At 33.3% G+C, this 27,748-nt stretch overlaps 1 protein-coding gene across 4 annotated transcripts in view; it reads left to right on the forward strand.

The window, feature by feature from the left end:
- Positions 1 to 27,748, forward strand: part of LOC142980661 (uncharacterized) — a 119,259-nt gene that overhangs the window by 76,483 nt on the left and 15,028 nt on the right. For all 4 annotated transcript variants that reach the window (XM_076126171.1, XM_076126169.1, XM_076126172.1 and 1 more), the window contains exons 4-5: positions 7,805 to 8,191; positions 9,689 to 9,810. In XM_076126171.1, the coding sequence (XP_075982286.1) occupies positions 7,805 to 8,191; positions 9,689 to 9,810 (509 nt within the window). The remainder of the gene's footprint in view (positions 1 to 7,804; positions 8,192 to 9,688; positions 9,811 to 27,748) is intronic.

Below are 27,748 nucleotides of genomic sequence, written 5' to 3' on the forward strand. Positions count from 1 at the left end.
TATTTGAACTGAAGTGAAATACTGACGAACCAAACGTGCCGAACCGAACATGTGTGAAGTCCTCAGTTGCCTCTTATAACAATTTTGCAAACATATTACGAACTTCGTTTATTTACTATCATCTACATATCAGAGCTAGGATTGTGATCAATATTCCTTACATAATCATTTGTCGATACCAATTCCAAATCGCTCGATAGAGATCTATTCTTAAGCTTAATTTATAATGTTCCATTAACCCTATAAAGGTTATAGAAGTAAGAATTAACCGTACATAATTGAGGGCACGTAGGCTTGTAATGAGTGCTACAGAATAAGGCTTTAGGCTGTGACGTGGGTGTAATGTACCGCATCGTTTTGTTCTTTATAAGTTCATACAAAGAAATAATGAAGTGAACTAGTTGTACTAGTTTTTGATAAAATTTTTAACTTGTTAGTGTATGGAACTATAGGATATAATGTTAAGGTGTTACGTTGCGATTTTCATTCTGTTTATTGGTAATGTAATACGGAAAATGATAATAATGGTAAAACAGGATATAGGGTCATTAGAAACGGACAAATTAAAGTCACAGTGAAAGTAATTCTCCATTTTTTATACATTTTAACTGTTGAACCGCCTAGATCGAATTTAAAAGTGCAGTAACTAAATATCTTGCAAAATCCTGCAAAATTTTACCACTCGCCAGTGCCGCTAGTATGAAGCATATCAAGATATTAATTACATGATGTAACAATGAACAGACACAAAGATAATTCAGTGACTAATGTATTAACATTGACACATAGTCATAAAAATTATCGCCCCTAGTCACAATAACACAACATAATGTAATTATTATGGCTGAGGAATAGCTATCAAATGAGCATTAATGTTTTACGACTATATTATATTTGCTTTTACAAATTGTTTGTACAGTAGCGCTATACTCCATCACTATCGACTATCGACGGACGGCTAACTATTGATAAATTTTATAATAAAAAGCGTAGTTCGTAAGGTTTATTTTCTTCATATAATATCAAATGTCAAAAGTTCAATACTGTAGAAAATCGCGCGAATATAAAAAGTACAGTATTATTAGTGTGCATATTTTAAGAAGGCAAACTTTGTTAATATACTCTATGTAACAGCTTGCTAGCAGACAAATGGATTTAATCAATCGAGTTCAACTCTAACTAATGTCAATCCGTTTGATTTCCAAACTATTTCGGAACTCTCGCAATTTAAATATAAAAATCCAATTACTTCCACTTTGAAGCAGCGTTTGATCGTGCATTAGTTTTTACTATACTTGAAGCTGTCAAGTTTGACAAGCGTTTGACATTTAAAACTATTTAAAAAACGTTCTTGCGGAAAACGCTAGGGGCGCTGCTCTTTTCAGGTTATTTATCTATGCTATATAGATAAATAACCTGAAAAGAGCAGCGCCCTTAAGATCATTGAAAAGTGGAAAGAGCTTTCGTTTTTCTTAAGAAAATAATCTAGAATAACATGAATAATATGTGAGTGGTAGAGAAATTAAATAGCTAGCCACCGGAAAACCAAAATGAATAATTATAAAACACAGCCGTAGTCGTTTAAAATCTTTGTAAAACATACAAAATAATTAAACAACAGTATATAAATGAAACATATTATTTAATACCACATAATGTTAAAACAGACAATATTAAACAAAGTTAATGTCAAGTTAATTGTGTGGCTCACGACGAAAACAGTAAGTTAATATTGTGGAGAAATTCCACTGAATTATTTGAGATACAAAGTTACTGAGAACATTGTTTTGTGTGTAGTTAATTTGTTTTATAATCTGAGGTTTTGTTTGAAGGGAATAAATATATTATGGAATTAAAATAGTGATTACAAATTATAGATTTTTAAGAACATTTTTCACGAATTAGGGAGGATGAAAATGTTAGAATAGGTAATAATGTTAAGACAAAACTAGACGCATAGTGTTTGGTTCAAAAGATTGTAAAACACAAATTCGGTCGCACAAAAAATCTAAAAGAATTCGACATGGCGTAATCGGTCTCAATATTTCCAAGTTACGTAACAATAATAAAACAAAAATGTTTTTCAAACCGTTTTGCATAACAGTCCGTGAGAATAAGGATTATTTAGTCACAAACGGTGCTCATTGCCAAAAAAAAAAAAAATATACAGTCCGAACCCGTCGTGTTTTGTATTCGTTTCAGTTTTAATAGTACTTGTTAGTGTTTCAGACAATTTGCTGGAGTTTTGCTTAAAGTTTTGACTAATTGAAGTAATGAATATACATCAAATAAATGTAAAATATATGGCTTTTGCCTTTCGGGAACTTTAACATAATATATTGTGTATATTCAAATAATATTGTATGCACATAGTACAATTGATTCAAGAAATATTTTAAATAGAAATCAGACCTACGACCCCTGCGCTCAGTCTTAACAGCCTAATGGCCATCTTAATCTCTACATCACGGTTGCGCTGTTCATCTTTCAGCAATAAGGAGACTAAGTACTCATAGTAAGCTATGGTAACAGACATCCACTCTTTGGACAATAATACCTGCCTATAAACACTTACATAGTTGGATATTCATAACTATTCGTTGAATGTCAAACAACAACGAAAAAAAATCTTTATGCAATACTAAAATACTACAATGTTGCGGTTTTCATGTACACGATTCTTTTTTAAGAGTTTATGATCAAAACAAGTTAGTAAAAAAGCGTGAAGGTATTCGGGACAAACGTTTTATATCGTTAGTGTATGGCGCACATGCGATACAGTTTTAAAATGTAATTGTTATTATTTACGTAAAATAGGTCAGTTTTTATTACAATTACGTCATATTAGCGTAGATTTTTTCTATGAATATCTTTTCGAGAGATTTGACTTTTTTTAAATTTGTAATCCTACCAGGTTTTACTATTCGGTCATTCATTGTAGTACATTATGTAGACGTGATTTTATATATAAAAACTTGCGCCTACTTTCCATGGGGGCAGACGGAGACCAAAGAACACCAATGCTACTATCCCTACAAGTTCTAGTATGGAGGTATCCAAGAATTTATTAAGTGAGCTCGTAAATAATATGTGCTGCAAACAAATTAATGCTAAACAAAGTGCTGTAATCAATTTAATCATAAAGCATTCCTGGCTTCAAAAATCCTTAGTCAGTTTCAAATTCGCATACATTTTCAATACAAATAAATTACTTTTTATATTCCTACAGAAAGCATTTCAAATGCAAAACGTCTTTACAATAATTCTAAAATACATTTAATATTTCCGTTCGTTTAATACGCGGCTTCCCACTTCCCATTCAATCAGCGTTTCATTCAACAACCTCACAATTTGTTACTAAAACTTTCAAGCTATCCGCCATTTTGTTTTGTCTATGACGTCATAGTTTCACTGCGTAGATGATCGCGTGTCTATGGTCTGTTACGCGCTTTTTTTGGCTGGTGACATCAACGTGTTTTTAATTCTATTCATTTGAGTTTAATATTTTTTGGTTTGTTGATGCGTAGTACTGTTATTTGTTTTCATGTGTTTAAAAAATTAGGGTGTTCTTCATAGAATATTGTCACGGAAGATTGTTCTGTCACGGTATTTCCGTAATTAAGTGGCTTTACTATGATAATTTTCATTGAGAGTAAACAAAATAACTTAGTAGCGCAGAATTTTAGTTCGTTTTAACGTACAGTCAAACGTACGTTCTAATTCCCAATGCCCATGTAAAAATTAACGTTCAATTCACATGATATCTTTGCGTTTTTAATTTGTAACCTCGTGGTTATGTTATTAGCAAAATTGGGCGTACTACTTCGGGCATTATTGTTACCAATACGACATCTTGACAGAAGATTGATGCCTTAGCTTTCAATAGTCAAGTGATAGGTGGCAATTGTGTTATTATATATCTAAATAAAATATTATTGGTTTCCTAATAACATCTTTATACATAAATTAGGATAAATTATTACTGACCACGTGACAACACCAAAAATCCATCAATATACGAAGAAACTATCTTTCACTGTACTTTTCTTCCAAAAGGAAATAGAAAGTGACAACACCTTTCAACTAAAACACTTATCTCAAACGAATTCTTGAAGTCCATACACATTTATCGTCACATCGTACAAAATAGTTCTAACAGCAAACATTTTCGGGTCAGCGCGGACGGAATCCCTCCCCCTGGGGGGAATGTCTTGAAGACAGCCACGCGTTCAACCGTGTTACATTCACAGCGCTTTGGGAAATCTCTGCTAAGATACTTTTAAATGGTTATTTTTGCAGATTGTAGAAGAAAATTAAAAGGCTTTGGCTTTTTATCCGACTTTAAAAAAAGGAGGAGGTTCTCAATTCATCTGTATGGTTTTTTTTACTGAAATATTTTACCTATAAATATGTACCTAGTACAATAATGCGCTAATGTTAGACTATTACGAACGCATTCCACAACATATTAGGTTACATTATAAGCGTTTTCTGGGAATCCTCTTAGCCTTAGACTTAGCTTGCTTCTAAGAAACTTTGAAGTTCGGTGGAGTTCAAGTTTAGACTGAAACAATCTATACATTTGTATAGATTATTCCAGACTATTTGTTAATGCAGTAATCTGCGGGTACGGGAATACAAAGACGAGCCAAGCGAAGTGCAAGATGACTTTGCACCGAACGCTAGAACTTTTTGAGTAAAGTTCAATTCATATTCTGCTATAATGGTATAATTACTTTTGAGCTGTACTTTATATATCAATGACAAAACTAACTATTGCAAGAAAACATTTGAATTGTTTACTGAACCACAATATAATAAAGATTATCCATCCAAAGAAATATTAACAAATTTATCTTTTCCGTTTCATAAAGTATACAATAAATTCGGTAATTTTAACTTCCTTCTGAAGATGGATGGTATCTTTTCACTGGTGTTCGTAGATTGTGTGCGTTTGTACGGTCTTTTAGTTAACAACAATGCTTTGAACTGTAATGGTCTCTGTTGTCAGTCGTAATTACTTGTTATTTGCTAAATTAGGACGTTAAACTCACGTGGAAGATTATTCTATGCTTATCTTTAAGAATTTGAAAATAATAATATTCTCTTAAATACTAAGCTTTATTAAAATTATTTGGTTAACAAGTTGTAGTCAAAGTAAAATGTTATGTAACTTAATGTCCTTTTTTATTTGTATAATTTTATTATGAGCTCTTAAGTTACTAAAACTTTACGTACTGAAATGTAGATCTGAATAGAAGGTAGTAAATGGCATGGCAAACTGAATCTATTATTTTCAAGAATATTTTTTCTGAAAGCAAAAGTTTGCTGTTATTTAACTAATAGGTTAATGTATACTATAGGACTTTCCTGCATAGAATATTCCACTAAAACACGCTCAATGAACACTTATACTATCATCAAAACATCCTTTGTTTGGCTCAATACCAAATGGCCGAAGCTCATCCGTTTAGCCCCAATAATGGAAGATCCATTGCTACATTAAACCTTATTAGCACCATACATAATCGTATAAGTGCTTCAATGTATATTAAAGTGAGTTGTATAGTCGTTTGTGGATCAGATTAGGGCGCTACAAACACGCAACACGCGATGTATAATCTACAGGTTGATTGGGAAAATAATAACGTAATGAAATAAGGAAAGTACATTTTTCAGAAAAAAATATGAGTCATAATAACAATACGATATTTCAAAGAAGTTTCGTTTAATTATCGCTATTGTACTACAATATATTTCCCGTTACAATATATAACCCGTGATTGTACCAATGCTGGCCAAGACTTCTCACAAACGAGAGAGGGGTTAGGCTAGGGAATGCAATCCCGACTCGAGATCGTCAACTCGAGATCCCTCGCGATCAGAAATATCAATCCCGCGGGATCCCGTCTAGTTAGTAAAAATAAGGCTTGTTTAATGTAATATGTGTGTGATAGTGTGGTGAATGCAATAAATTATTATTTGAAAGAAAATAAAAGCCTTTATTTTTGAATATAACTTACAACGTAACATAATTAACAGGTGTAATAACATAAACATAATCAAAAAAGTAGGTGTAGCTCCAGGAGATCAAAATAAAAAGTAATCACATGGCATTTTGAAAGTAGCCTCTTAAAATACAAAGTGTATCAATAGTACGAGCTTCTAATCGGCATCTTAAGTCTATTGCAATGTAGCCAGCTGCTGAAAATGCCCTCTCCGACAATCCCGAACGGGATCCCCTCATATTATGCTTCGGGATTGATCCCGAAAAAATACACGGGATCTCGCGAGATCGGGATCCCGCGAGATCGGGATTGCATTCACTAGGTTAGGCCTTAAGTTTAACACTTGGCGAAGTGCGGGTTGGGGATTTTGTTGCATCATTTTAAGGTATGCAAAGGTTCCTCAAGCTTTAATCAGTTACACAAAGCCGTAGATTCTGCTTATGATGATATCATAAGCATATTATTACATATGTATGATACATATCATCTGGCAGTGGATTAACACTAAAAATATAATTAAAATGTTTGCTAAAACAAACCTACTCTAAAATAAAATTGATTTTACGAACCACTAATATTTATTCAGGATTTTCACGATACATTTTAAATTGAAATCGGATCTGTCCGCCATAGCTGAAAGGTCACTCGGGAGTTCACAAGTCCGTTCATTTTTTATTCAAAAAGTTTGGCCGCCCCAGTTTTTTTCGGTAATTCCTTTAATTATTTAAACGCCGGTAAAGTGTGAAGTGCCGACGAACTGTCAACTACTTTTCGTCATACAGAAATGGGTTTGACCGCATTTTGAAATACTTGTCATAACTTAAGTGCCTTGTAATTTTAGTGATTTTAGTTAAATGCTGTGAAAATGTTTTATGTTAATTGAACAGAAAGAGTAAAAATTCTATCCTTTCTTTTACTTTTAGCTTGCTGATCCAGTCGGATCCGTGCATGCGCGATATATTTTGACAATATTCATCGCATTTTAGTATTTTCCTCCATAGAAACTATATTCAGACTTAACAATGAAAAAAAGTCAGCCAAATCGGTTCTCGACCTTTCCGCTTAGCAACAGTAGTCAACTAAAATTACAACAAATTGCCTAATCTTTTAAAAATACCACATCTTCGGTCTTTAGACTACGCTAATGAAATAACTCTTTAACGAAATCTAGTTCTTATATCGCCATAATCGTAAGCATACCTTCATACCTTGATATGACGTGATAGTTACAATAACAAAGCTTGTTATTGTATAACGTATTATTGTATTAGAAAGTGCGAGTGGTGACGAGTGCCCCGCCCAGTACATTTGCCCACCTATGTTTATTTCCTCGGGCGTGCCCTTGTTTCATGTTTGTTTGTATGTTAACTGTCGTAAACACTTACGACTAGTTATTAGTTAGACTAATAAGTCTTTGTCTACATTTTTATTTAATTAGTTATGTGTAATATGAAATTATTTGCGGATTTTGCTACATATTACACTCTAAGGCGTAGAAGCATTGGTACTTAAATCATAAGATAAACTACTTACAGCTAACTATGTTACTTTAAAACTGCGGTACTTATCAAGTTATGTTATGTACCCTGCAGGTTAAATATCCAACTATGTATAATTGTATATCAATAGTCCAGACCATACCATAAAGTGATGTAAAAAAAATGTTTCCTTAAACAAAAACATCTACAGTATTTGCGTAAGCTTCAAAACTCCTTTACCGTTCAAGTCCATACTTTAATAACTACCACCTCAACTTCAGACCAATTATGCTCACCGTATATGTTTCTTGTTCTCAGGTCATCAAGATCCCAGAAACAAAAGAAGGCTTCATAGATCTGAACAACTTAGAGTTGAAACTGCAGCAGAACTCTGGCACTGGGAAGAGGATGATCGGCTTCTTCCCAGCGGCTTCCAAACTGACAGGGGTCTTGACTGATGACGTCGCCACGACGCTCCTTCTCCATCAGTATGGAGCCTTGTCCTTCTGGGACTATACGCTGGTGGCGCCATCTACCACCGTAGACATGAACCCCACCTTCCCAGGAGTTGAAGAGGAAATGGTGAAGAAAGATGCTCTGTTCTTCAATTGTGAGAAGTTTGTGGGTGGTGTCCAGGGACCGTCTGTTGTGATTGTTAAGAAAGAGGTGTTTAAAGGCACGCCGATTTTTTCGGAGGATGTTGAGGTGAGTGAGACACAAGTCAGTCTTATTATTAAACTAGTTTCTACGTTTCATATCGGATAGGATAGGATGGTATTTTCCTGGATAATAAGAATCGTCTTGGCTATATACAAACAGTAATTATCTGTGTGCCCTCATTCAAGTGCACTTATTGGCTTTGTAACAGCGTTAAGTAATATCAACCTATTTAGCCATCCATCCGGACATCCATAGAACTTCACAAACTTTCGCGTTAATATTATGAGTAAGATGAAAACAGCGGAAATTAAAAACAGATAATACGTTTCATTCAATGTTGTCAGAGTTTCAATATAACTTTATTTCTTTTGAAGGTATTTTATTATCACGATTGTTGTAGGTACATTACCCCGGATATTCGTTTCGTAACAGGTTTCACTTCGTAATACCAATACAGTATAGAGTTCCTTACACACGACCAAAAGTCAACATGCTTAAAACTGTAAAAATTACAAATATTTTAAAATTATATTGCTGAGAGCACATTTTACAAAGAGAAAAGCTCTTTGAAATGTGAGAAGTGCCTTTTTGTAAATTTTAGTATCTAGAACATTCAAGTACGTAATTTAGATTTCGATAACAGCAGAAGATGCGAGGCTAAAAGAATACAAGATGAAGACAGGAATGAAATTGAAAAAGTAAAATATGCATAAGCTCATGACGCGAACTTGCTAGAAGCGGCTCTGCCTTCGTGTGAATATATCCTGAATTATTCATTCTAATCTACTTCTTTAACACTACATTTGCAATTTCTTTGAAGCATATGATCCTTCAATTATAGATGAAGAACTTAGTAGAGAGCCGTGTATGCTAAGCTCGCGGCTGGCGATGGTATATGAAATTCAGAATTTAGAACATCTTTTTCACCGAGCTGACGGAGGCCTCTTTGAAATTCATACTTTATTAAGAAAATTCACAGAATTATAAATTATTTTCTAGATAAATCGTGCATGCTAGAGAGAGACTCTATTAAGTTGTCGGACTTACCTATTTCTAGGTAAAGATATAATTTGTAGAGATAGGTAGATTGTTGTCTGCTTTCATGCAGAGATGTCTGAGGCAGGCCTTTTACTTATTAAAATGGTTTTTAAGCGTAGGTGTCTCTTTTGTTAGGAGGCCTTTATTTTCTTTTGAATCTATCCGAATGAATTAAAGATTCTTTGATCTCGTAAATACGTGGGTAGTGGTTTGTGGCTTTATCAAAATCGTGAAAGTGACTTTCCATTATATCATTCTTACATTAATAAGGTTTAATGAAGTCATGATCGTGTCATTTGTAGCATTATTTGTGCGATCCATAATTTATTGTTTCGGGTCTGGTTGTACTTTCTGTCTGTTGTTTATATATTTGTAAAACTCCCGCGACACAACAGAAACATTAGTGCGAAAGTTGTCAAAAAAAGAAAAGAAAGAAAGGTTGTTGAAAATAGTCGTTACGATCGAATGTTCTTCTATGAAAATAATTTTAATGTGTTGTCCCAGGTATTGAGTGAGAGGATCGAAGAGATGAAGTGTACGGAGGCAGTGAGGGCAGCTCTAGTGATGCAGCTGAGAGACGCGGTCGGTCTCCAGACCATCGCGGATAGACAGGACAATATCACCAGGTAAGTCTAGAATACTATGCAGGCTATGGTGTATTTACACCAAAAAAAAGTTGTTGTTTTGCAATTAAAAACCGGTTTTTTGATTAGGTTATACTCTTAATTCTTAACTTTCTGCGAATATTACTCATTAAAATTTAAACAATGTAGGAATCAAGTTAAAAGATTTTGCTATTAAATCCAAAAAACTATATTAAAATTAAACTAATCGGTAAGTGGGGATGGTACGTCTTACCATTATTTATTTAACAGTTAACTTCAGGAAAGCTACATTTTATAGTATAACTTTATTGGTAAGAAATAGAGGAAAAATTGCGGATATTTCTTTAGTTATTAAAAGTAATTATTGCGTAGAAATAACTCCCTCGCGTCTCGATAACGTCTGGTGTTTAGACGTTCAACAAAAAATATTGACAAGTTGATATTATAACTGTACCTACAATTATAGATAATGTTCCAGTTCTTTATAATTGATTTAGTAACCGTTTGAACGATCATACGATGTGAGATCATTTTCTACGAGGTCAATTATTATATTTAAATGGAATTTGCAATTTTAAAAGTGCATATCTTTGTTAAAAGTAACTATAACATGTGCTTTTTTGATAATTTTATAAGTATGTAGTCTTGTAATTGTTACAATTTGCGAATGGATTTAATCGGAAAAAAAGGTTAAAATTAATAAGTATTAAGTATGTATTTTTGAGGACTGGTCGTACATTACTAAGAAATATTATTTTTCCTATTTACTAAATTACATTTCTGTATGAAGAGAAGTTAGCCAATAGCCATTACGTAGCATTTTCATTACAACTTCATATCAATGTAGTAGTATAGCAGAACAATTAAACGCAGACATGTTTTCTATTCACGAAATCGAAGTATTTTAACTTGACACAATCTCATTTAGGAAAATTCTTCCCCGTCAATGCAATCGTCATATTTTACACTAAAAATAGAATTTCCGTTGCAAGGACTTTTCTCGAAAGTAATTCGAAGCACGTCGCACTTCAATAACGAGTTCCGTTTTAGCTAACTAGCAGCTAGCGCTGGTAGAAAATTGAGGAGCAGATAAAAACCAACTCAAACTGATTGGACTCTCTCACCTCCGTAATTGAACACCACTTCGATTTATTTAATCAAATGAAACTATAATAAATAAAAATAAAATATAAATTTAACCCATTACTGTCCCACTGCTGGGCAAGGGTCTCGTCCCGTAATGAGGGACGGGTTAAGCCTTGAGTTCACCACGCTGGCCAATTGCAGATTGGGGATTTAGCATACCTTCAAGATCTGTTCTAAAGCACTTTCAGATGGTGTGTTGCCTCAGGTTCGAATGACTGCAACGCAATGCGAAATGTAATCATTCGGTAAATAAAACATTCTGTACGCGTTACATGGAAAATTGAATTGGCAGAACAGCTCCATAAAAATAACAAAACAAACTAAAATATTCAGCTAAAACGCCGCCAAAAACACACTGATATTTCAGATTTTAATTTTCAAACTGTCACCCCGTTTTAGCGGCCATGTTTGTTTTACGTTTTCATACGCGAGGCAAGGGAAAATCACCGTGCAGCCAGTTCATAGTGTCAACTCAGATGGAATTTTGTTTACAACGGAACGCAAACATACTGTCCTTGTTTATTGGTCTGAATGCTCTCAATGGAGTCTGTAAATATTCCTTTAATATCGTTAATGCATACATATTTTAGAGAGTGTTTGTATGTGATGTTTATGCGCGTCGTTAGATTTAGGATTTGTGAGGCTTTTTTGTTTGTTTATGCAAAATGGCTGGTACAAACAATTTTGTGCATAGTTACATTCTAGGTCTTTTTAGATAAGTAAATCCTAGACTTAATATATTGTTTGAGAGAAAGTAATATTTAACAGTACTCTATTTGGTAAATATACAGTTCTCTCCTATCTACTTAACAGCGGCGGTACACTAGTTTCTTGTATATGTAAAGTTTTCATTTATTTTAAACGAAATGGGATGCGCTCGCTTCTAGAATCTTCGAAACGTACCGTGTGCATAAAGATTTAACATCCTTTCCAATTGGAATAACAAATAAATCTAATTTAACTGCGTATCTTCGCTATTCAAGCATACATACATGAATACGTCAGGCACCTATTCAAAGAGAACAATCAAACTTAAATAATGGCTCCTATTAGTTCATTCAAGAATAGTAATAGGTTTAATATAAACAATAGTGCTTTTAAAGTTTGGTGAAACCTGCAATTTCTTCTACCTGGATTGGATAGTTATACCAAGATATAAACTATCTGTGTGGTCATTTTCATTGAATTCCGGTCAGCAGACTTGGTTTGAAAAAGGGACCAATTGTTAAAAGTCAAAAAAGTACATTAGACTTAGCAAAATACCATTGTGTCGGGAGGTCGTGGGTTTGATTCCTACATGGGACAATTATTTGTGCGATCAACAGATAACTGTTTCGGATCTGGTTGTACTTTGTGTCCGTTGTTTGTATGTTTGTAAAAGTCCCCGCGATACAAGAGTAATTCATAATGCGGGAGTTGTCTCTTTTAAACAGAAACAAACAGAAAATAAAATATTTAGATTAACTAATGGCATCTATCAAGTAAATGTCAAACGTACTACACATAACAACATGAAGATGGATTAACTCCTACCTACATCTCTTTTAAAATACCTCCGTGATTGCAATGATAACAACTGCAGTTGCCATGATGAAACGAACACGATCAAATAACTGAAGTAAACAGAGGCAATTACACACGATTACCGTCACGTAACATGAAACGATCCTTTGTGCTCGAGTTTACAAAAAATGCAGGTATTCTGCAGTTCTATGTGTTGTTTTATTATATCTGTTGCTATAGAGACAGAAAATATAATCTATAGAACTAGAATAACGACATACCGAGTCGTTTTATGAGTTTGTGTGTGCTACTGTGCTGTGTATGTAGGTCTAGAAGATAATCCGCAGTAGCATTTAGGAAAAAATACGTTTCTTTGAGATTTATTTAAAAAGACAAGATTAAAAATGGACAACAAAAAATCAGAGATAGGTACAGAAGTGCCAAAATTAACATTTATGGAAAGTATCTCTAGGGATCAATTTTTACGACGATATTAAAAGTAATGATTTTGAATGTGATTGAAGGTAATGAATTTTGAGTGAATCGTACTGGGTACCCGCATCCTTATGGTTTCTGTCTACCTCCGTAAAAAGAGGCGTGATTCTGTGTGTTGGAGTTTGTACGTAGATTATTGTAGATAATTTATATTGACAAGTGCTAAATCGGAAAATAAAATGTAGGGTGAACCATAGTATCGTCGCAATTAAAAGTACATCTAACCTTATTCCACTGATAGATAAAGTTCCGCGGTTTACTTTCTTTTATCTTTTACTTTTAAAGTGCTTAATGAATCCACTTGTTGATCAAAGTATTTGTAGCTTACGAGAAGAGGTTTTTTAGGGCTTTGTAGCATTTAGTTAAATTTACCTCTTGGTTTAGAAGTATCTAGGAGTGATTAAATATTGAGTTAAGACTCTCTTGAGAAAGGTACTTATGCAAATGAAGAAACGAAACGTTTTATTAAATGGTTTTTTTACTAAGTTTTTATTTACTTTGATCCTTATCTAATGTTATTAGCAGTTCATGATTTTATAGTTGCTAGAATTCTCATTTATTTTGACATTTACACCCACTTTTAGCATCATATTTTTTATTAATATACATTTTTTAACAAGACCTAATTTCATTTCGAAAAAAGCCGTATGGCTTTAGGATATCCTTCACCTTTGAGCTTTAAACGTAAAAAAAATCTTTTGAATGAAAGGAAAACATAAAAAATAAATTAGCAAAATATTCTGTTGGTAAACATAAAGGAAAATCGTTGGAAAGCCGTCGTTGTAAATCTAAAAGCGACTCAGTTGCCGGACGCGATGTTTTTATCTATATATCAACGTTTTAAAACGACTGAGATTTATTTTGACTGCAAAAACACGCGTGGCGATCATCCAATGTTCTAGACTTTACACATGGTTCGTGTTTATAAAATTACGATGTAGTTCTTTTATAATTTACAATTATTGATATAAATATAATATTACGCTAGTTGGACTCGAGAAGTGTAGGCAGAGTTGCATGAAATGCATTAACGTGTTGCCATTTACAATGTTAGCTCGTATCTGGCGAGGCTATTGATATAAGTTATATTATTATACGCTACATTCTCATTTACGGTAAAATTACAGTCCAATTATTCTACACAGCATATTATTTCTCCTGTCTGTCTTAAGAGCTGTTGAATAGTAGTAAAGCTTATATAACATCAAATAATTAAAACAGCTAATTAATTAAGTTACAAAGCAAGAGTTGAGAGCGCAGAGCACTGCAGCCAGTCCTTGATAAAATCAACATAATTAAAAGAGAGTTCATTATGTTGCTACTACATAATTGTGTATCTACTTAAGAAAACAACACACGCTCTTCAAATAAATTAAAACTACTGCAGCTGTATCTCTTTATATTTTAAAAATTTTAAATACTAGTAGCCGTCCGTGACTTCGTCTGCGTGGAAACCCTTAAGTCCCGATCCCTCAGGAACCCTGGGATAAAAAGTAACCTACATAATATATGTGTTATTCTGGGTCTTCAGCTACTTACACACCAAATCTCATCGTAATCGGTTCAGTAGATTTTGCGTGAAAGAGTAACAAACATCCATACATACATAAATTCTTACAAACTTTCGCATGTAAACTAAACCAAAAAGCATCTGAAAGCGGTAGTACATAAGATCTATATTATACTCAGTCGTTTCTTTTTTTTGAAAATCTTTTAACTAAGTACATAACATAGCAAATAGTAGAGCGAGGAGGGAGGGGGGGTGGCATCGAAGGATAGGATTAATTTCCAAGTTCCCTCTATTAGCCAACAACACAAACAATACTAGCCAAAACAAATACAAACAAAGCAATAACAATTAGTACGAATGTGTAAGAATTAAGACCGACACATTTTGATAGTACCGCGGTGGGGTGTCGACTTGTATAAAATACCTAATGCTATTAGTTATATCAGTACGGAAGGCGCCGCGTACATGGGCGTGCGTCATACGAATATATAAAGTGTATGTTACAGGCTTGTTTGGAATCGGGATTTGTGGGAAATGTAAGGTGAGATGAGAAGCATAATAGAAATTGCCCTTGTGAGATATGTTGTTATGGATATTACACTACTACAAACAAAGACAATTCTTTGTTTGTAGTAGTGTTCAAGTGTGTAGATTGTCAGTTCTAAAACGTAGGTTGGCACACAAAATCTAAGTCATACAGCTGTAGTCTATTTCTCTCATAGTGGTGTACTTGTGGTAAATTAATTTAGTTTAATTCTAGTTAAAGCAAATAATGTTTTTTTGAGATCATCTCACATGATGAATTGAAAGCAATTTTCTTACACTATCACATCGTATTCATAGAAAACGCATTAGACTTTTTAAAAGATCCACTATACTAAAGCAACTTAAAATGTAACTACAATGAATCTAAATAAGAGAAATTCGTACCAGAAACATTTCGAACATTTTCGCAAATGTCAAATTTTTCAATTTGATAGCTACATATTAGTTTAGCGCATCACGTGATCACTAGTTTTTATTTCGCGCGTTCTTCCGGGACTTGATGATGAACATCGCCATTTATTTCGGGAACTCCTCGCAAACACCATCTGTTAAAACTAGCAGTAACACGCGGTTTTACTCGACTACAAAAAGTTTACAACAATGTAATTAGTAGATATTATAATAACCGGCTTGTTATTGTAGTTTCCATTTAAGTAGTTGTAATCACACTATTTAAAGTTAGGTTTTAGTAAAATATGACTATCGAGAGATTTACAAAAGAGACAAATGAATTTATAAGATATATCCAGTATTATCAGCATTGTTAGAGTACCGGCCACCCGCACAGTTACACAGACAAACATTATCAAACATACAAACAGACACACAAATCTGTTAACATAAATGTTTTTCAACATAGCCTGTGTTGTTTCGTTTGAAGTCTCAAGTATCAAAATAAATAGGAGCTACATTTTATCAATGCGTAATATCATATAATAATATCTACTCGCAACATTCCAGTGGGTTTGTTTACGACTTATATTGTATCTAGACATATTTATTATATAAGTTCTCATTTATATTTTCTCGAGTATCGATAATCAAAGTGTCAGATTTGAGTTTGCACACATTCTATGATAAAAAAGCGTCTATTACAGTACATTTATGGGGTTTAGATATATTTTCAAAATTTTGAGTTTTTAAAGAAACATGCAGCACAGTCTTTTTCTTACTTTATATGCTGGCAATCGGCAAGCCTGTGGCCTGTATGGGCAACTAATACTGTTTATAATATGAGAATTATGAGAGAGACATTCAGAGACACTATACTGAAACAGGAGTCAAACCTGTTATCAGGCGCCGTTTTGTCAACTATTGCATTTGCTCAATGACATCAAAGTGTATTTTTACCTACTACGCGACGCAAAAGAGAGTAATTTGTATGTTGTTAAACAGCGACACCTCGATTGTAGTACATAGTTTTTAGAAAATATATTGTTTGTGTATATAAAAATCCATTATCATGATGAATAGTGAATCACATTGCTTTTCCACAGTCTTACCCACTTGGACAGTTGCCCATTTTTCTTTAAACAATGTTCTTTAACTGCGTTTTATTTGCAAACCGCAAATGAATACCAGTTTTCTAGCAAAGTTTTTAAAACCAACAATTCTGTGGTACAAATGCATACCGAGTTTTTTCATACCCTAGTTGAATACCAGCGTATCTCCGCTATAGCGAGACTTATTATTAACCTTACAAAACATACCTAAACCCAAAAATCTTCATAATACTTACAATACCTAGGTTAAGCCAAAATTATTTAAAATTTTCAGGTCTCTAAACATTTCTTTTTACACCAAGGCTAGTTACATTCCAGACTACATAAAAGCACGACATAAAAAATAGTAATTAAAAAAAAACTGTCTACTTTCCAAACTAATCAAACAAACATTCAAATTCTAAAAAGACGTATCTCCTATCAAAAACACATAAGACAAGTGCCCTTTCGAAACTGCATAGTGAATAAAATCATTGATCACATTGAGTATGTGCGCACTTTGGCTCAGTCACACATACTAGTGTCATTTATTTACATGTCTATATATCACTATGTGTGTTGAATTTTTCTTCTGGCGCCATCGCAATTTCACGTGACCTGTTCGACCCTAACAATAGAATTGCACTGTTAAGACGGTGATAGACTTGAGAGAGAAAGATATTGTAGTAAGAAATGTTTTTAACTACGTTGAACGTAGTAATACATGTCGCTTTAAAAAAAAAACTGAATTTAGTTAGACATATCTTCGGAAGTAAAGTTATTAAATTGCTTGTAATATAACAACAATAGTCACATATTTATATAAAATAACTTAAGCGCCAGAGGTGTATCGATATTTTTTTAAATACATGTTTTAAAGAAAAATTGGAATCAAAGAAGTAAACATTTCTTTGGTATTTTTGCTCCAAAATTGTTGTTTTATATATAAATGTATAATAACTTTAATAGAAGTTAATTAATAATACTCAACAGTACGAGAAGTAGTTTTTACTGATGTGGCAATTGATCAAAGAGGCGACACGTGTACTGCCAAGTATATCGGAGACCGGCTTTTCAAAAAACGTACCACAAAACGTGAGAGATATTTCTAAGTAATACCTAATAATATATTTGTACAATATAAAGACAGGCTATAAAGTACAGACTGGCTTTAATATTCATTTAACCTCTGTTTTCCTTTACGGGTCGTCTAAATATAGCTTCTTTATCCCAAAACATATTTATTTGAGGCTAGTTGCTATGTTCAATGTCATTTTAAGTTAGTGTTTCAATTTTGCGAACAAAAGCTTATATATTTCTGAGAAAATGTAATTATAGAGAAAATGTAATCACTGAAAAGCGGTTTTCTACGACTATCTTTACACATTACGAAAATTTTGTATGATTAACTGTTCGGCGCCCTCAGCAGATTCCATAGGAACTTATTTGGTGGTCTTTTCAAATGTCAAATACCGATTGCAAAAAATCGCAGAAAGAATAGTAAAATCTTTATAACATAAAAGAATGTGCAATTTTAGCAGACATTGGCGCTTGTTTTAGAAAAAGAAACAATATACATAGGTATTAAGAAAATCCGATAATGTTATAGTAAATTTTTGTTAACTCATAATATTTGTTCGGATATTTCCTGTACTCTTCTGGACGTCTGAGAGGAAGTATGGCGGATGAACAAATACCTTATTTCCTAACATCAACGTTTGCAATGGGATGAACCAATTGATTGAGTTCACTATCGTTTCCTTTGTACTTCTAGGAAACAATCGACAAATGTATTTATTATGCTATCATTTCTGGAGTAAAATTTTATTATAAATTACTATTTTGTGGATCTCCTCTCTTAAGTAACATTAAATTTAAAATCTCTATGTAAATATCTATACTTTGCCCACAAAAATAGGTTAAATAATATAAAAGGATAATTTCCTTTTTTATAAGCAGACTCTCCCCGATTTTGGTTTCGGCAAAGTAACTATCGTATTTTTTTTAAACTTGCAGCATCACTCAGTTTCGTACAATTACGAGTAGCAAACTTGAGAAGAGTTTATTTAAATATAGGGATCCGATTTTTATTTATGTATAACCTTGTCTCACATAATTAGTATCTGCAGAGACCGCAAAAATATTCTTGGATTATTGAAATCTGTGACTACGCATCTAAAATAACATACAACTCGCGGCGTAGCTTTTTATGATCGTCAGTGTAAAATGTAAAATTTATGCAATCTTTAAAATCTAATCAATAATTACTTTTAGCCATGAATCACAGATTAATTTTATTGAATATGTTCAGACAAATACCAAAAATCTAGATAATATAGTCGATACTAATTAATTATAGTTTGCTAGCTTTTACCTATGACTTTGTCCACAAGAAAAAAAATGACTCAATCCAGGCGGTAAATATAAACCATCTGTGTACCATCTGTGTACCAAAGTTTATCAACACCTGTCCAGAATTTTTGCATAAAAAAGTAACAAACATTCAAACATCCACCCTTATTTTATTCATATTATTAGTAAGCTATAAGGATTAGTAACGTTTTATACGTTAGTTTAGTACTTAATGATAACAAAAAGCCTTTATAACTTCGCATTATAAACTGGTTGTTCTAAATCGGATTCACGTTTTCCCCACTCTGCAAATGGACTAACATTTTTATGGCGCCTTGAAGTAGGAAATAGGCCATAACCTTTTACTACGCTGTTCATCGTTAAGCCTTGATTTTTTACTATTACTGCAGTATACGTAAAAAAAAATAGAGAAATATTTGTGTAAAATTTCTACTCATTTGGAATATCGCAACTTTGCCCCGTAAAAAAAATGTTTATACAGCTTAGAGACTGATTTCATCCGGAGTCTTCATTAATCTATATATGCTATACTAGCTGACCCGCGCAACTTCGCTTGCGTCACATTTTGTAACATTTTTTACTGGTGCTCTGCTCCTATTGGTTAGTTGTAGCGTGATGATATAACCTTCCTCGATAAACGGGCTATCTAACACTGAAATAATTTATCAAATCGGACCAGTAGTTCCTGAGATTAGCGCGTTCAAACAAACAATCAAACAAACAAACTCTTCAGCTTTATACAATTAGTATAGATTAGTATAGATTCCATCAAATACTATTCAGTATTTAAGCAGCAAAAACGTAACCGGAACCTTTCGCTTTTATTTTACAAGCAGTATAGAAGTATGGGATTCGTACTGAAATATATTTTCTTTCCATGTTCCCGTTCTATATTATTCCTTCAAACTAAAACAAAATTTGTGTATATTCCAACAATAAACTCGCACCAAGGATATTAAACATAAAGAAGTATAATTACCACAAGGCGAACGACTAGAATTCGCGTTTCCGCAAATGTTCACGTACGCGGCGTCGAATTCGGGTCATTGCAGTAGCCTGCCCTCCAAACTGCTAAATGGGTCACACAACACTGAAATAGACCGAGTTGCTATGGCGATGGTACTAATTGACTTGTGCTTGATATACGCGTGTGTGCTCAAGGACAAATGTTTGATGCAGTTTATTAAATGGTAGTGCATTTGTGATTCATATTGCACTATGACTGCAAAGGAAAAGGTATTTATTATAAAAAAATTGCTAGATTAAAATTTAAGACAGTTAAAAAAAATCTCTTTTAACAATTTGGTCTGTTGGTTCGATAATTTATAGTTACGAAAGTAAAAACAATGTCTTCATAAAGTTTTTACTATTGTATGTTTATACTGTTTTAACTATCTAAAACATAAATATTGCATTTTACAAACATGTAATAACCACATTATTGTAAAGAAAAACCTAAATAATAGTTCAAAGTTTAGTTTCAACAATAAGATATCAGACAATGCTCGTATCTTCACTATAAATATAACAGATGGCGTGATAGGACTGCTGACTAACATTAATAAAAATAAATTAATAAATTTAACCCATTACTGTCGCACTGCTGGGCAAGGGTCTCCTCCCGTAATGAGGGAGGGTTTAGGCCTTGAGTCCACCACGCTGGCCAAGTGCGGGTTGGGGACTTTGCATGCCCTCAATAAATGTTTTAAACAAATTTTAGACATGCAAGGTTTCCTCACGATGTTTTCCTTCACCGTTGGAGCATGTGATAATTATTTTTAATACACACATAACTTCGAAAAGTCATTGGTGTGTTGCCTCGGGTTCGAACCTGCGATCACTTGAGTGGGAGGTGTCAACTTATACCACTCGGCTATCACTGCTTAATAAAGATAAAATAAAATACCATTTGAAAACTTATTCTACTGTATTCATATATAATATTACGCCTTTTTCCTAAAGGGATAGGCAGAGACCAATAAACGCCCGTTACGATCTTTACAATCTTTCCTTGCCTAATTCATTCATTGGCATACATGCCGGTTACGAGTACTACGTACTTGTGTATTATTAAGCTTGTACTTTGCCCGACCTGGGAACCAAACCCGTAAACTCATAATCTGCAGGCAAATACACTACTGATCGCGCCACAAAGACACTTTATCTGTTTCATTGTAGGTAGTATTATTTTCTTTTATTTTAATGTCATATCGTCTATTTGGCCAGTATTTGTCCGTCAACCGAGAGGTCAGGACACTGCGACGCCTACGTCACGATGCAGGCTTTTCTAGGGTCATCTCGTACAACAATGCCATCTATTATTCATTCCGTCTGCATTGAGATCTAAATCTAATGGGTGCTTAGTAAAATAATGTGCTCTGTGACATTGAAGGAGGTTGCACGTTTTCGGATAATTTGGCAAATATAGCACGAAAATGTGTTTAAGATTTTTGTGTTTATTTTGCTTAATTTTCCTTAGTCTATGATGTCATAGTAACTTAGTTTAAATAGTTAGGTAAGCTTTAGTTTTGACTTACGACAATAAAATTTGTTTGGAGTTCTTTCTGAAAGTCTAAAGTTAAAGGTAAAATTTATTTCAAATTGTATAAAACTAGTTTGCATTTCTAAAAGTTTATAATAATCTATGAATGTCATTTGATTTTATCATCTCTTTATATATTATCTATAAATTGACGATCTTCAACAAAAAACAAAAATACTTTTGAATTATGAACTATTTCTGTACTCCGGAAACCGTATTTTACGTAATATATGACTAAAACCAAGGAAAATCTGTCACAAACAGACTTCCTTATGTTTTCCTATTCCGTGCTATTAATTATTAAAAACAAAAAGAAAAATAAATTAAATATCTAATTTATTCAACCTTTTAACTTTGCTTTCGGAAATGACATTACATTTCTCATTTCGCAGTTCATTGACCTTTTGACATTTGTGTTACAACAGATTTATATCACAATTTCTACTACAATTCCGGTTTTCAGTAACGCTATTATGTTGACACCCATTTAGAAATGCTGTACATTGTTTTCTTTCTTAGATTTTAGTAATTAACACTTTACGTCAAAGCAGCAATGTATTGAATAATGACTTTAAATTTGACGTGCACTAGTTGTCAATCTACACTATTGTATTGGGGTAAACCCGTGAGAATAGTTGTAAGGATGAATAAATAAATAAACATAATACACATACAATAGCACGATTCTCTACGGACGGTAATGTCAAATATCGAGTTTGACATTTGACAAAATAGTTTCTACTCCGCCCACTAGAGGCGCTGATCAGAGTGTCATAAAAAAATTCTCGATAGCTGGCCGGTTGTCAATACACAGATCGTTATATATAAAACATTTACATGAAAAACAATAAAAGTAGGAGTGATTCAGTACGTTATCTAATATAAGTCATAATAAAATGAGCGGACGTTTTTAGAGCAGATCTAAATAAATTTAGTTCAATGCTGTAAAGTGTTTTTGGGAGCGATGAACTGTGACTGTAGAAAATGATTTGTGAAAAATCTTCACTATGAGCTTGATAAATAAACGGATATTGTATTGTTGGTTATTTCGAACTCTGCAAATAATGATCGGGGTTATAAGATCTTAAGAGTGACTTGAAGAACGATTATCGGGTTCAGTCTGGCTCATTGCTCATTCCTTACGATTCAAAATAGAATCAAGCTTCGGATTTTTGCTCTCATTATCAGCTAATACACAGCTAAATCACCACTCCATACGATAAGAGATTTTCTATTTTTCACAAAATATTTAGACAACACGCACTCGGCCAGCGGTCTCTCGATCGGTTCTCACAAAGCAAAGCTTGTACTGTACCTACTATAGTAACCAAACTACTTATAAGACAGACTTTTTGCTTTTAAATACCTATATAGATTATTTGAATTTAATTTCTATGAATGTATTTATCTTTACTAAGTCAAATACTACTACCGTTATTACGTAATTTGACCCACAAATCAGGGTTTAATTTCATAACATGTTACATACGTACATACGGAATCTCCCAATTGTAATACTAATTACTGTTATATCAAATTAACTAACATCCAGGCACATTTTCAGGTGTTATTGTATTAATATCCTTTGTTGAACGAGTACCGGCGCAAAGTCCGCAGTCTTAAGGAAAACATGCGGCGCTGAACAATAGTTGCAACAATGTAAATAACTTATTATTGTTATTTAACCATTGTTTCTGAAACAATTAGTATGATTATGTGTAAAATTTTATGTATGAAGTTTGTATTTTTTTGTTGTTTATCGGAACAAACATTCCTAAATAATCTTTACTATCTATTATTACAAATGTGAATTTAGTCTAACTGTGTGTTCGCGGTCAAACTCCTAAATCGATTTTGATAAAAATTATCATTGAGAAAGTCAAAGAACTAGGATCAAACTAGTCACTACGACTTAGGTCATCTAGCACCTATTTGATAAAAACTGTCTATGATTAGTACAATCTAATATACCTAGATAACAAAGGGATCATGCGAAAATCTATTTAAATTTATTAACATTTAATAAAAAAATAACTTTGTACCTGGAAATGTAAAAAAACAGCTGATACACTGACAATCATATATTTTTAAACTCTGACTTTTATATTTAATGTTATTTTTAAACAAGATAACAAAGTTATGTGGCAGTTTTATAAGAGTCATAAAATACATCTTCAAAAGAGATAAATTTGAGCTCTATGAAATATCATCTTACCTTCCGACAAAAACTTCTGCAATATTAAAGTGAATAACGATAAAAAGCATTGTTTACTGGCTTCATATATTTCCGTATACAAGTGCGTGGTAAATAAGTACATAATAAAGAAATAATGGCTACTTTTTTATGGATAAATTTCAATACATTGTGACATACCTGTTTGAGTTATAGTCTATACGACTGCTGTTCATAAAGTCTTGGATTCGATTCATGGGTAAAAGCAGGAACGCCTAGCCGGCGGGAGGGCCCGACAGACCCCCGCTACCTCCCTGGAGCGGGACATGCAGTAATGCATTTTCCTGACGAAAAAAATAAAATAAAAGCGCAAAGTACTACTGACTTTCCAATTATATTTAAAATATTGGCAATAGTAATCCAGAGATTGGTAACGTGCCGAGTAAAAGGCAATATTCTCGCCTCCTATTATATGGGACTAACATAAGTAGATGACAAAACGCGAATGTATTTCATTCACCCTCTACCTACGCTTATAACGAACATGATATAAATAAAAAAAATACAAAAAAAAATAACAAATAAATTGTGTACACATAAATAAATAAGTTAATAAAGGGAAATAATGGCTACGTTTTTGGGCATAAGTCTCATATTTTGTATAGAATTATTTCTTTTGTTACCCATGGTTGTGGAAACCCAATAAGGTTGGTGAAACCCAGAAATACATCGTCAATGCCAAGCGTGCTGTTACTAAGAATCGTTTGATTTTGTTTATTCCGGTATACGTTGAGGGGAACCATTGTGGTACTGTTTATTTCTCTGCTATAATTTTGTTCAAATACTTATGGTTTTCTTCCTGTTCTTATGCTTTGTTTTTCTTGGAATATAATCTTTTGAACATAGATTTTGGAAAAGGCAGTGACTTATTCCGGATTTTGAACAGTCAATTTTAGTGTACAGTACATCACATATCATATTATTTAACCAAAACTTCCCCAAAGTAACTTAACAATTAATCTTATATTTGTGAGAAATACACAAAAACTAAGGTTGCTTAACTAATAAATTACTTCAAAAAACATTTTGAGGTGACAAAACAATCATCACCTATCATTACAATCATTACTATCCTTTTATTATTGCAGACTTAAACCGCCATTGGTACTGTTATAATAAAATTATAAATCAAAATCATGAATGTATGAAACATTGTATAACCTCCTTGCTATATTGCCGTATCTCTAACCATCTGTCTCGCTGCCTCAGCTGGCTCTAGCAAAACAAACAATTTCTTGAAAATGTCCCGCCGCAGTATTTGTCATACGAAGCCAAGCTTCCCCGATTGTATATACAAACGTCAGACGTAGGAAAACGTCTAGACCAAAAACCTAATTTACATATTCTTTTGACTATAATTTATGTAAATTGAAATATTTATAAAATACTATGTTTTCATCGAATGTCATATTAGTATAGTAAATCATAATGAAATCACTTTACCTAGATTTTTTGGCAAATGTATACAAATTTATTTGACAGTAATAGTGCAGTATTTTGTGTTTAATTTATAAAAGAAACATGGGAAGTGGAGCGAATTTATATTATTTTATTTACTCAACCGTGGTAGTTTTTGTTCTATTGTGCTCAATTTATCGTCTTAATTTCTAGTATAATCCGTCTACAATAGAAGCCCTTTCAGATTGATGATTCATTCATGGCAGCGCGAATTTCATTAGCGAACTAACGTCGTAGTTAAGTTATAATCTTTTCATTGAAACTGGATCACGGATAGTCTTTTCATTTCTTGTATTACGTATCTTCCTTGATCATTTTAGAAATTTGTAAAGAGTTCTTTTACTTAACACACTTATTCGTTCGTGGCCATGCTTGTGTAGAAAAATACATTACTACAGATTTTACAACTCCGTATAAGCAGAACTCATTGTAATTTGTAATAACATTACCAACGCGCTTATTTGACACCAAGTGTAAAATCATATTATCACACGGAAATATCACAGGTTTCATAACCAAATTCAATTAAAACCACCCCAAAATGAGTGACACAAAATCAATACACGAACCCATACTCGATAACATAGTTGTTTACCTCACTGGTTGCTAACTGCGTAACATACATACATACATACACGGTGTATATGTCAGTAAACACGTGTCAGTGTCCTCGACCGAGTGCTGTGGAGATGGCCGTGAAACACCATACAAACATCACGTCACTCACCCTTGCTTACTGGTGTACCTGATCGATAGCATGGTACCTGTGTAGGAATTACGATGTGACAGTAAATAAATTCCAAGTAATGTATTCCGTTGGGTAAAGGCTATAAACAGTATCGTGGTTTTCTACCACTATCGACAAATTTTGTACAAAAACCATCAGGTTTGGTCTGGAGGCGCTAATCACAGCCCTCCAGCGGATGCCGTAAGAACTAATTTTTAAGGCATTTTGAAATGTTGATATCATTTTTGGTTAGTGAAATGTTCTCCTATGACGTGAGGAATACAAGACAATTATGTAGATAGATACATTAAATAGAGCAAATACTACAAACTATTTTAAACTGATACCAAAATCTTAGTTTCAAAAACCGCATACGAAAACTGTACTATAAAATTCTTTGACAAAATATTTATCAACTATTCGTTCACAAAAATACTCCCACAGTCATAACTTTTGAAACCTTTTATAAAAGTCCCCATTTTCTAGATTCTCTATTAAGTCAGTCATCTGCAAAAGCATTGGTCCGAGCTGTTCACGGTCAACTAAACGGCGGCAGTAAACCTGCTCAGTAAATAAACCGTTGATATAAATATCGATTTTGTGTTGGCCATGCATTTCGGTAACTAACTGAGAAAGCGAACTAGAGCTAAACTGTGCTGTGCTGTGCTGTGCTAAGTACAAATTTGAGCCAGCTTTGGACATATTATTGGTAGTATATAAACAAATGATATTGATTGTGATGATCTTTGTTTTTAACGCAACAAGGAATCGGGCGCATCCGAGCGCTTATTGCTCATCCTACCGTATTTCTATTTTACATAGTGTCAGGTTATTATTATTTTTAAATATTTACACCTAAAATCCAACTATAGCTATATTTACAAAGAAAAATACAAAAATATATAGTGGTAATTTTAAAATAAAGCATTAACTTCATTCCTACCGTTAATTTCACGTCTTTGCAAATTCACTTTACAGTGAATATATCACAATGTGCAGCTTTCTGCCTTATTGTATACTCTGCAGGACCATCTCTACATAGCTAACGATTTTAACGACGTTATGACTAAAGCCATCAAGGCAATGTTTGCAACATATTGGATCTAAAAATATCTCTAAAAGAAAACGCTGAAAAATATCGTTTAGCTAAAGGTCGTTTTCAAAGCGCATCAGAATTTTATTAGTGCACTTGAAACGTAGCAAAGTTGTACATCTACGAAATCGTAGCCGGTCTACCGTAAATGGTTAGTTTATTGGTTAGCCGAGGCCATGCGCCATGTTTCATCGCTATCGATGTACATATGTGGGCCAATTGTTTGCGGTTTCGGACCAATATTGAGGCGAAACCCTCGTGTTGGGTTAAATTCGGGGTTTGCGACAAATCTTGGAATGTTAGGTGTAATTGAACGTTATTTGGCTGGGTTAATACGTTGTTTGTTTTAAACTAGGGCTAATTTTCCTGTAATAATATTACTCTACTAAATTTTACTGCATGCTGCATATAACTAAAGTCCATTTTATTATAACTTTCCCCAAAGTTGGCGAAAGTTATGAGAACTAAATTTTAAAGTTGTTTCTGTAGAAATTCGAGAATTCATAACTTCCTGAACTTGTTTACTCTGAGGAGGTGAACTAGAGAGAAATAGGCGATAAGAAAATTTTGGCACACGTTTTATTAAATATCGAGTAACTTTAGAATCACGTTAAAAAGCTCAGCGTAAAGACTATAGAGAACACACTAACAGTGCCTACTGGAAGTTTGTTTAACGAAATTCGGTGCTTCAGCTAGCTAGTTCCAAGCTTCTACGCAATCAGAGAGTCAAACGCGAGACACGGTTTGATCACATAAATATAAAAACAACTTGGGCACACCCTAAAAAGGGCTCATGTTAAACTGGATAATAACAATACATTTGTTCAAAAGAAATGCTTATAAACACACAAG

The sequence above is a fragment of the Anticarsia gemmatalis genome, chromosome 18 (assembly GCF_050436995.1).
Source record: "Anticarsia gemmatalis isolate Benzon Research Colony breed Stoneville strain chromosome 18, ilAntGemm2 primary, whole genome shotgun sequence".
In the NCBI taxonomy this organism is placed as follows: domain Eukaryota; kingdom Metazoa; phylum Arthropoda; class Insecta; order Lepidoptera; family Erebidae; genus Anticarsia; species Anticarsia gemmatalis.